Source organism: Miscanthus floridulus, chromosome 2 (assembly GCF_019320115.1).
Source record: "Miscanthus floridulus cultivar M001 chromosome 2, ASM1932011v1, whole genome shotgun sequence".
Taxonomy (NCBI): domain Eukaryota; kingdom Viridiplantae; phylum Streptophyta; class Magnoliopsida; order Poales; family Poaceae; genus Miscanthus; species Miscanthus floridulus.
Genome location: NC_089581.1, coordinates 130071243 through 130082860, shown reverse-complemented (window position 1 = coordinate 130082860; position 11618 = coordinate 130071243). Strand labels below are relative to the sequence as shown.

The 11618-nt window shown below is 49.8% G+C and overlaps 1 protein-coding gene across 1 annotated transcript; it reads right to left on the bottom strand.

Annotated features, from left to right (window-relative positions):
- Window positions 1-8334: 8334 nt before the first annotated feature.
- Window positions 8335-10606, bottom strand: LOC136539667 (probable trehalose-phosphate phosphatase 9). The gene is made up of 5 exons (XM_066531629.1): window positions 10221-10606; window positions 9993-10133; window positions 9754-9825; window positions 9374-9469; window positions 8335-9232 (listed from the first exon to the last, which is right to left on the bottom strand). Exons 1-5 carry the CDS (start codon window positions 10464-10466, stop codon window positions 8696-8698), a joined length of 1092 nt encoding a protein of 363 aa, XP_066387726.1. The 5' UTR covers window positions 10467-10606; the 3' UTR covers window positions 8335-8695.
- Window positions 10607-11618: the final 1012 nt, after the last annotated feature.

Here is an 11618-nt window from a genome sequence, read left to right as displayed (position 1 = left end):
CGGGACGAGGAACCACCAGCGCCCGCTCCCGCATCAACGCGCTCGACGCGTACACCTCGTCCAACCACGCCACGTGCGCGTCAAGGGGCGCGGCTAGGACGTCGAGGTTGCTGCACAGCCGCAACTTGCCGCCGCCCCTGGCTCCGCGGCACCAACTCCTGCACCTCTTGGGCGGCCACCGCAACGTCCCACAGGAGGGTCACGAACACGTCGCACCGGCCCTCGCCGTTCTCGTCACCTGCGGGGAATGTCTGCGTGGCCGGCGTGGAGCCGGTTGAGCCGGTCCCTGATGTGCTGCCACTTGAGCGGGAATAGCGTCACGGACAAGGAAGCGGAGACCAACAAACTGATGGCGTCCAGTGCCTCCGCCAGGCACCGCTGCTCGTACGCCCGCGTGGCCGGGGCGACGGCTCGCTCGCGCGCCGGCAGCGGCGGCGGCGGATCCCGCTCGCGCGCCCACAACGTGTTCGACAAAATGAAGGGTCAAGAGCTGCTTCTATTGAACAAGTCAGCAGGCCACGTCAGCTTAAGAAGCCTACGTGGAGGGATATGGACCTAAGTGATACTCTATACAAAGTTTATGGAAAAAAAAACCACTTTAAAAGTTGATAGACCTATGGACCTCATTGTATTTAACTCTTTTTTTTAAGGAAAATCATACTCTTTTCAGTGAAGAAGTAAAGTGGACATTGCTAGCTACCGATGATCTAGTGTACATACCAAAATTAACAAAAAAAAAGAAAGAAAGAAAAAGAACAATCCAGATGTAGTACGTTTCTTTTTGCAAAGAAAAAAAGGAACAAGCATAATAGGCCGGCCGTAATGGCCATATATCTAGACGTGTTTAGATCCACCGGCTAAACTTTCTGCTAGAATCCAAATGGAGGTTTTTAAAACTCAGCTAGACTTTAGCTGAAGACCAAAATTTACACAATCCCTTTAGTTGTTCCAACCCAACTAAACCCATCTGAAGCATGGTTAGAGACGGAGTTGTTCATCTGTTTTTTCGTGTCCACATCGAGCTCAACAAAAGTAAGGACAACATGGTAAATAAACACTAATTAGCTAGAGGATCTAAACAGACGCAACTAAACTTTAACGGGCTAAAATTAGCTTGCTAAAGTTTAGCCAGGCTTAATCCAAATAGGACCCTAGTGTATGTTACTCTAAGACATCTCCACAAAACCCCTCAAATACTCTCTCATTTGTTTTCTCTCTTTATTTTATAAAACAGCAATCCAATGGCAGCTCCCTCCCTCTGTACACCAATTCTAGGTGGCAGCATACTTTTTTTTGAAGAAAAATGGCCTTCACTGTCAAATACGGGACCAAATATTTAAACAAACTTAGCGGTCGTATTTCTTGTAAATAATCAATAATTCAGTACCCGTATTATCTATGTTTTGACATTTAAAAAATTGTGACTTGCAAAAAAAATCAAAGTTAAATTCGAACTATAGGGTCTAAAAATTTAAATTTGATTGTTATGGAAGGTTATGCGACTGAATATCTAGAAATTTTGAAATATCGTGATGCATGATTTTTCCCCCCAATGAGATCGGAGGTAGAGGTCACAAATCTCACCATGGATTTGGTTGTGATGTTGGTTGTGCTTGCCTTGGTTCTGAGCTCTGACGAAGAGGGTGGTGACAGTAGTGCCTTTAATTCATTTGAGCGCCGACGTGTTTGAAGGGGCCATGACGCCTAAGAAGTAAGAACCAAGCATATATGCTTCATCATACCTAACTTTGGGTTATACGGCCTTGATCAAAATTCAACCATGTTCCTTGTAAATCTCCCCTAACGATCATTGCATCATGCATATATGCTTCATCATATTTGTTGCACTGCATGTTCATTCATATACCGCCTCCGTCTCAAAATACATGACGCTTTTGACTTTTAGATATCATGTTTGACCATTTTGTGCAAATAGTAAAATAGATAAATCATTATTAAAGTACCTCTAATAATAGAATAAGTCATAAAAAATAAATTATATTTATACAAATTTTTTAAATAAGATAAATAGTCAAATAAGATGTCTAAAAGTGAAAAAATATCATCTATTTTGAGACATAGTGTGTGGACTGAGGACCAACAGCTCTAGGAGATCCCGGCTGACACCATCGTCCCTGAAGGCACCCCAACCTAACTTTCACGGTACATGCATCCAATGCAAGCTCTGGTGTATTCATAAGTTTTTTACCCTATAGGCACCTTACTAAGTTTTTATATAAAGCGGAAAAAATCGACAAATTAATATATGTTGTAGGTATATGAACATAAAAAAAGATGCATGAGAAGTGGTTGTTGGACTATTACCGAATTCGAACGAGGCTGCAAGCAAAGGGGGGGTTACGCGATCGACAAGTGTTCTCAACTTTTAACATTGGTTGTCACCAAGCTAGACAGTACGTATCCATCAGCTTTTGAATCTTTCTTTTGGGCAGCAACAGGAATGCATGTATGAATCAAACTGTGTGTGTGTGTCACTGATGTGTCGCAACGCTTGGGGTAGCATCAGTCTGGATCACGTACACGCAGACGCAGGAAGGAAAGGTCGAAGCAACACCGAAAAGGGCGGCTTCGCATGCGCTGTGGCCTAATTTCCTGCAGCTGCAGTCGTTGCTCGTCCAGACGCTTTAGCCGCGGCCGACCGCGCGGGAGCCTTTTCCCCCGGCGTGCGTGGCCACTACGCCGGCCGGGCCGCCGGGTCACGCCACCGCGGTAGCCGAGGACCACCTCGCCTCTGGAGCAATCACGTGTGTGTGTGCGCGCGCGCTGCGGCGGCGGCGTGCGTGCCTTCCTGCTAAAGAAACGGCTGCTTAACCCTCGCCGGCTGCTTTAGGGGCAGCATGCAGGTGATCGAGGAGAGAGGAGAGAGGTGAGGAGGATGGCCGGCATGTGCGTGACGGCTAGCTTGCTCCGATCGATGCTTGTAGCCCCGGCGAGTGACAAAGATTCTATGCCCCTGTTTATTGGCCTCGATCGATCGAGATCATCCCTCGTTAAGCAACCGTGAGAAGAGATAGAGACAGAGAGATTCAGTGTCATCGTCAGTGCACCATGCATGAATGATGGCCGGCGCCAAGCCAGCAGGCCAATCATTTGTTTGTTGTTTCATCTGGTATGGTATGGATGGAGCGATGAATGATCGCACGCAGCCACCCCTGCAAAAGCGGCCCTGCTTTTTGCTCGTGCGTGCGTGCAGTTGCATTGGCCTGCAAGTGCAAGTGCAAGCGATTAGCAAGTTCATTATTCCCTTGAGACGTGGTTGTGCTACATAGCAGCTTGACTCCAATAATTATCTGATGATCTCGACCCATGCACGCAGTGTCTACTGCATACAGTATATACTACTACCATATATGCCTAGCTAGAGTATGTATTTGTATTGTATATGTGCATGCTATAGTAGACTAGATATATTTGCTTGTTGGACGTATGTACATGTACACATACGAATTGCATTGTAGGGGCAAGATCCCCCACAGGCCCACACACACATGGGGCTCCGATGGCGGCACAGAAGAAATGTTGGAAATAATAGCAATTTATTAGTGATCCATAAATTAATTCTGACAATAAGAAAAAGAACAACATCATGTATCATAGGGGTGTGATTTAACACTAGCACTATGAATCCGAGATAAACTCAAACTCTCTAGTGCTAGTAACAGAAGAAACGCTAGAATGAATAATGGAGAAAGTGTAGACATTCTTACAGTGAGGATGTCGGTGCAAGAGTAGGCGAAGAAGACCGTCGATGAAGATCAGCAAGCACCGGCGCAGAGGGAAGAAGACGTCCAACGAGCAGTCGCGATGGCGTGCGCTTCCCAAAAAACTGATATGCCCCCTACCTCGTGCAGGGACACGAGCAGACATAGGCTTCAAAGACTTGCTCTCCCGGCGCCGATGACACGTCGGCAATGGGACGGGGAAGACGGCGGCAGCGTAGCACAGTGCCAAAAGAAGGAGATGAATTGTCTGTACTGAGGACGACGTCTTGTCCTAATATATACACGTGTCGCAGCTAGGGAAAGTCATTAGCCATGCAATCACATCATTAAGGTGATTGACCTGCCGTTAGTCGACTAGAGCAATTAGAGCAATCAATCACCATTAATACGAGAATAATTGCTTGTCAAAACAGGCCAGCGCAATTTTTCTCCATACATGCAAAAAATATCGAGTAGCAAAAAGAAACCGTACACCCATAAGGTCGAAGCAAGAAATTGTCAGACACCACTCACGCGCATGCGAGCGAGCGAGCGCGCATGTATCTTCCTTTTCCTCTCCCCCTAATAACTTCAACTAGTTGGAGACAACTCAATTATTTAAGTTAGTCTCACTCCTTCTAGAGTAGCAATGTAGGACTAAAGTCTCCCACCATACCATGCATATGAGAGTGGGTCTTTAGGATTTATCTGAGAATATTATTTGGGCCAGCCCAATTCTTCTAACAAGAAAAGTCTCCTGGACCTTTTTTTCTCCAAATTCAGATGCAAATTTGCTTGTGTTTGCTTGATGTGTTCTCCCTTATAGTTTGGGTATAGCCGGCCTTTGGCCTATTCATGAGATGTATCGATGCATACGCATGCATGCATGTGCATTGAGAACACTCAGGGGCAGATCTAGTGGCGGGGCAAGGCAGGGGAAGGAGCTCAAGCCCTCCTACCGCCGCTAATCTCATGGAGCCCTTCTAGAGCCTCTTAATTTTTTTTGTCATAACTATTTTGAGAACGAGAGACCGGAGGTTGAAAGTCACGGTAAGCCCGCAACTTCAGCCCCCCTTCACTTTCATCCTAAATCTGCCATGCATCGATTGGAGCTACCCGTCAAATGGCAGCCATCCTCCATGTGGCAGATCTAAGATGAAAGTTCAGGGGAGCTAAAGTTGCGAGTTTATCGGTATCTTCCACCTTCATCCTTGCGTTGAGCCTACCGTATACTATATGTCCCTGGACCAGCTAGCTAGATAGCGCCGCGTACGTACGGCAACTAGACCCTTTGCCTTTCCTTCGTCAACGGGGACGATGACACCGGCTGCTGCGCCATACGCTACGCCGCACGGCAGCGGCTGCAGGCAGACGGATCAATAACTGCATGCATGGAGGTCGATCTTGCACCGGTGAGGGACAAGCGGCAGAGCACGAGTAGCTAGGCCGGCCGCGCCCGCCCGTCGTCGTCCCGTCTTTGTTCGCCGAGATCGACCCAATAAGCACCCACCCTGACCGGCGCGCGCTTGCCATAACGAGCCGCCCGCCCTCGCTTTGTGCCTGTGCTCGCGCGCGCTGTACCTGCAACGACGACAACGATGTGTCCATCCAGAAGCTTACGCACTCGAGCGTGGCGTCATGCCTGCGCCATAGGCTGATGCGCTTCAGCTGCCCGGGAAGACATGAATAGTTAGCTGCTTGATGCGTATGCGTCAATCGGTTTATTGGAATCGGCCGGCCACGAGACGTAAGTGGTCGTGAACAAGGCAGGGTACACGATGCATGCATCCGGTCCCGGAATCCGGATCCCGCAGAATTATTGACTGCATCGATTTCTGGTAGTATATTCGTATGCATGATGATGATTAACTAATAATTACTTAGTTACCGGAATGCAAGCAAGCATGCCCAAAGCAAACTTTGGCATAAGCAAGAGAGTCGAGAGATATCATAATCCGTATGCTTTTGTGGGGCGATGCGCCGATGCCTCGCTAGCTTCCGGGTCGATCGAGCAGTTAATGAACAGTATTTTTCTCTCACAACAAATTAGCTAACAGTACTTTTAGTCATGGCTTATCCGCCAAGCGAACAGGACGAGTAAGATCGATCGACTCTACTCTGAGTGCCTGACAAGATCCCCGGCTGGGCTGACCATGCATGATCACTGGCTCACCGCGTGTGTTGTGTTGTGCCGTCGTCGAGCCTAGCTACACGAATTGTAGCGGGAGAGAGAACATTGCACGCGAGACGTCGCATTCATTCTCTGAATTAGGCACGCCGCCGCCGTGGCGCCTGCCGGGCACGGAAGCATTCAAGCAAGCAACTGAACGCTAGCTATAGGTAGAGGCTGACGGTGCCAACCAACCGAGCTTCGTTTTCCTGCCTCTGCACTCTGGAGTGTCTGGTCTGATGCCCCTGCCATGCATGACACGCTCCATGGCGCTGGACCGCTCCTTTCCGCGCGCGGCAGCAGGCATCGGCGCCGGTCGACGATGGCGACGCCGCATGGGCTCCGCGTCCGCCGCAACGTGCCGTATTCATTGTTCATCCATCGGCTCGCCTGCCGCGATCACCCACGCCCAGTGTGGCAGTACGACGTCCGTCCCATCCCCATCCTATCCTCCCGTATCGTACGTGAATGCTCTCGTCTCGTGATGCTGCCTGCCTGCTGATGGAATGGAAGCCTCCTCCTCTTCCAAGAGGCAGCAGCAGTACCAGTACGATGGCGACGGTGGCGTGGCCTGTCCTGTTGGAATTCGTCTCCGATGATGCTTGCCAGACACCGAGACACCGACGCCGGCGGGGTGCCGGACGGACGGGGAGTGGCTACTTACGCAACGCGGGGATCATGTGGACTGTCTCAGCGACCGGACCTTCAACAACGCAACGCCATTATGCTCCTTGGTTTTGGTTAAGCCGCATGCTGCGCAAATTAAAGGTGAGGCGCTCAGGCCTGCTACATGTTTGGCCTCGTTCGACTTGCTAAAACTTGGCTGAAACTGACTGAAAACACTGTTCTGACTGAAACGTTGTGAGAGAAAAACACTATTCCAACTTAAAAAAAAAAGAAGCCGAACAAACCGGATTTAAGGTAAGCCGCACGGGTGTTACTCTCCAAAAGGAAAAGAAAAAGGCACAGTCGCGCTCGATCGCGTGTCATTACGATCGGTTGCGATCATCACTAGCTCCATCTTCCTTATCACTGAGAAGTGAGAACACGTAAAAGAACTTGATTTGCTACTGATTTTGAAATGAAATAGAGTACTCCATCACCTGTGAATGCGAAACGGAAAGCACTCCGAGGAAGACCTGAAACTGAAACTCACAGAAGCTTCTTCTCCTCTTCCGCATTGATGCTCCAAACTGACCACTGTATATGCTGGTCCACCAATGGAAGGCGAGCTGCAATTACTACTCCTCTGACCACTTTGTTGCTGCATTCATGGAAAAAAGCGACAAGTGTATGTTCCGTTCATGGCGTACTGTCACCACAGCGACAAGCCAAAGAACCCAACGTAACAAAGGCGAATTACTGTTCCTAAGAGCAAGTATAATAGCAGGCTGTAAGCCAACTAAATGCTGAGGTGGAGGAGAGAGAGGAGGAGAGAGAGGAGAAGCGGGCTGTAAGCTTACAGCCGGCTTGGCACCAGAACCAAGAAAGTCTATGAGAGAGACAAGTAGGCCATGTATTAACTGTAAAGAGCTAACTACTATATGAGTGGGCTGAGAGAAGGCTACAAGAAACCTTACAGCCAGCAAACCGACTGTATTATTAGCCTTGCTCTAATCAACGAAAACCAAAATTGCGCAAATGCGCACGTTGTTGTTCTATGTTCCGTGAATGAATGAATGAGGAGGAGAATGCGTACGTACGAGATAGTGCCGGTTTTTCTCCCGTCCTTTTCAAAAAAAGAGAAAAAAAGGCTGAAGCGGTTTTCGCCGCAAAATTCTCATTATTACATTAATTACTGCTGGTTTACAATTGGCAGAGGCCGGAGCAGGTGTTTCCAGTTACACTTACACACACACACACGGAAACGCACTCGTTAGAACGGAAGTACTTTGTCAGGAACAGCAGCAAGCAAGCAACCACTCCGAGAATTTCAGTAGTATGTGCAGTGCAGTTTCTCTTTGCATTTCTGGGAGTGTGATGACGACAGGCGACTGAAGTTTCTTCCGGTGAATTTCACCACCATTTCTGAAATGGTGTGGAGATTGGTTCCTCCGTGCTGAGATCTGTCAGAAAGCTACGGGTCCCTGTGGGCAGCAGCAGCAGCATGATGTTTGCTTGCTTGTTTTTTTTTTTTGATAAATGGCAAATTTATTAATCAGCAGCATGATGTTTGCTTGCTTGGGACCTGCTGTTCTCAAAGCCTTTGACAAACGCACGTTGTATTTATATAGCAGCACCGTGCGGTGCCCGTGGTCATGGCCTCTTCCTTCTGTTTCGGTTTCTTGCCGCTGTGACAAATCCGGCAGCCATAATGAACGTTTTGTTGGAAAATTATATAAAGATTAAAGATCTGATGGACGAGGACCACGGAATCATCGTCGTCTCCGAATCGAACCTCTCAAGAATCAACATGAGCAGGGGAGGAGCTGGTTGATCGAATTCTGAAAATGGATTCCATTGAGTGACAAGTACAGACAAAGCAACTAGTTACAGTGCCTCGCGAGAAGGGCGCGAAAATACAAGCCTTTTCAGCCGAGGCTTAGGGACCCATGCAAATGGTAAACAGCAGGCAGGATGACAAAAAAAAATGAAGATACATAAGGGCTGGGCTGGGCTGGGAATGAAAAATGCTACCACTAGCTAGGTCCCTTCTTGTCCCAAAGCAAGCTGATGGAGATGCAGTTGCAACAAGAAGTCCTCTGCCGGTGCAGGCGTAGCTAGCCGAGTTGAGTTAGCTTGATACAGATCGATCGAGTTGGTCATGGTGGGAAAGGAATCAAATCACACACAGAAGACAGAATCAGCTGGTGCTGGCGTTGACGACGACGAGCTTGCGCAGGAACTCCTTGACCTCGGCGGGGTCCCGGAGCGTGAAGGACGCGCTGGTCTCCTTGGGGAACCTGGACACGAGGATCCCGGCGCCCTGCCCGCGCGCGCGCAGCACCCGGAACGCGTCCTCGTCGGTGCGGTCGTCGCCGACGTAGATGGGGAAGACGTCGTCTTTGGCGGCGTCGGCGAAGCCGAGGGCGCAGAGCAGGAACTCGAGCGCCTTGCCCTTGTCCCAGCGGATCATGGGGCGGACCTCCAGCACCTTGCGGCCCTGCGTGAGGCGCAGGCCCGGGTAGTCCTTGAGCACGGCGCGGACCTGCTCGAAGAGCGCCGCCCAGGCGTGCTCCTCCACGCACCGGAAGTGCACCGACAGGCAGAACTTGTTGTTCTCCACCTTGGCGCCCGGGATGGACGGCTCCACCTGCGACACCAGCGCCGCGTACACCTCCTCCATCACCGGCAGGAACTCGCTCGCCGGCTGGCACAGCACTGACGACTCCGACTCCGCCTGATGATGCAGCAGGGACGGTCAGTCAGTTGGAAGGCACGGGAAGGAAAGAAAACCTCCTCGTTGCTTGCGAGAATGAAAAAGAAGAAGAAGATGATGACATGGACACGTGGTGGTGTAAATTTGGAAAGGTCGTTGTACCTTGCCGTGGTGGTTGGGGTCGGCGGTGGGCCCTCGGATGTCCATCCCGTGGCTCCCGGCGTAGTAGAGCTCCGCCAGCCGCACGAAGCTGAACACCTGCGCGAGCGCGAGAGAGCACGTCAGCGTCGCCGTCACTTTCACACCACCGGCGTAGTAGGAGAGTACCAAAAGAGAAAGAGAAGTGAGGGGAGAAAAGGAGGGGCGGGGCCCAGAGCTCCCGCCACGCCAAGTGGAGGAGGAGCTTCTAGCTGGGTCGCCGGGATCCAGAGCGAGCTACCGGTGGGCGGTGGCCGCTGGGTTTTACTAGGCCTCTTGTGTGGCGCTGAGAGGGCGAGGGGGAGGAGGGAGAGAGGTTCTGGAAGGTGAGCGAGTGCATGTACCTTGTCCCAGCACCGCCCGCTGACGATCGCTGTCGGGAAGCGCGCCGCCACGCCGCGCACCGCGTCCCTCATCTGCGTGTTCACAAACATCGTCGGCGTCAGAGCCAGAGGGATCCTCATCTCTTTGTTTTGTTTGTTTCTTTTCTTGTTGTTGGAACTCGGAAGCAGAGCATGCTCTGCTTTCTTGTCCATCTTAGTAGATTAAAGGTGGAAGAAACAGAGAGATCAAGCGCACGCACCTCGTCCGTCATGACGGCGCGGTCGGGGTCCTCCACGATCGGGGACAGCGTGCCGTCGTAGTCCAGGAACACCGCCACCTGCTTCCCCTGGGCCGCCGCCGCCAGCGCGTCGAACCGGTCCAATGCCGACGGGTGTCGCTCCTGCATCATCAAAACGGGATCAATTTCATAGCTTTGTTCCGCGTGCGTTTATTTCGCCGCCCAGCGGCCGGCGGTGTGCGTACATACCATCCAGTCGTCGTGCTCCGCGTCGGCGGCGCCAGGCACGGGCGCCATGAGCCTGTGCCTCGGCGACGAGGCCTTCATGGAGTCGAGCCAGGATCCCACGACGGCGGCGCCGAGGTCCACCTGCGCGGCCAGCTTCCTGCACGAGTCGCCGCCGCCCACTGCCGCCGTCGTCCTCGGCGGCGGGAACGAGAAATGCCGCGCCGCCGCGCCGTCCTCCGGGGCGATCACCACGCCGTGCTTCGTCATGCTCGCTAGTCACTAGTGGCCGCGACCGGCAACCGACAATCTGTGTGAAGAACTGAACGGTGGTGGTCGCCGCTGGCTGGACAGACAGATGTGAAGAAGATGCAGAGAGGGAGAGATGGGTGCTGAATGGGTCGAGCTGCTCGGAGCTTTGGCTGTGTGGGGAGTCTGGGTGCCTGGATGAGGGTATTTATAGGTAGGGGAAGACCGGAAGAGGGCAGGGATGACCAAACTTTTTTGGCGCCCGCTGCTTTTGCCCCTCTCTGTTTGTCTATTTTCTTTATATATATATATATATATATATATATATATATATATGAACTGAAAAACCTGAGAGAATTTTCTTGCACTTGCACCTTGGGTTATTGAGAAACATGCACCTCAGTGCTCAGGGAAGCACAAGTGGTATTTGTGTGGGGGCCTTTGCCTTACCTTCTTCTTTTGTTTTTTTTCTGTTTAAGTACATTGGTTGCTTCATTATTTCTCTACCAAGATATGTGTGTGCATATTTTATTTACGTTTAGAGTACGAGGAAATTCTCTAAATATTATGTTTTTCTATAAAATTAATCTGATTCATACAGTTTTCTACACGATTTTTTTACCTTTTTTAAAAAAAATCCTAATATTCAAGAGAAGCCTTGAAATCAATTTGGAATATACTTCATGGCATATTTATTTAATGTTTAGATATTTAATATTGTAGATGTACATATATCGCTTTCTTATAAACTTAATCAAAAGTAGTTAACTTTATAAAATTTGATACATTTGATTTCTAACAAAATCTTGTTTCTTCGACTCATCAGCAATGTCGCTGAAACTATATAATAATGTAAATGCTGTGTGCGGAAACGCAGAAGTGAGAAATCTCTTCTATATTTTTTTTTTCTAAAAAAAAGGCAAAACTAAAATAATTTGTAATATGAAATCGGAAGGGTATTGATTAGGATCATCCATGTCTTTTGGTTTTTGATGCACTTAATTAACTTTATGACGAAGCAGCTTCCTCAAGAGAAAAACACGAATGGTCAACGTTTGCAACTGAGGTAGGCTCGCAGGCAGGCAGACCGGCGATGGATCCAAAGTCTAGGCAGCTATACTAAACTAATACAAAAACCTTGCGTTAACCAACGCAACAACCGCTTTAACTAAC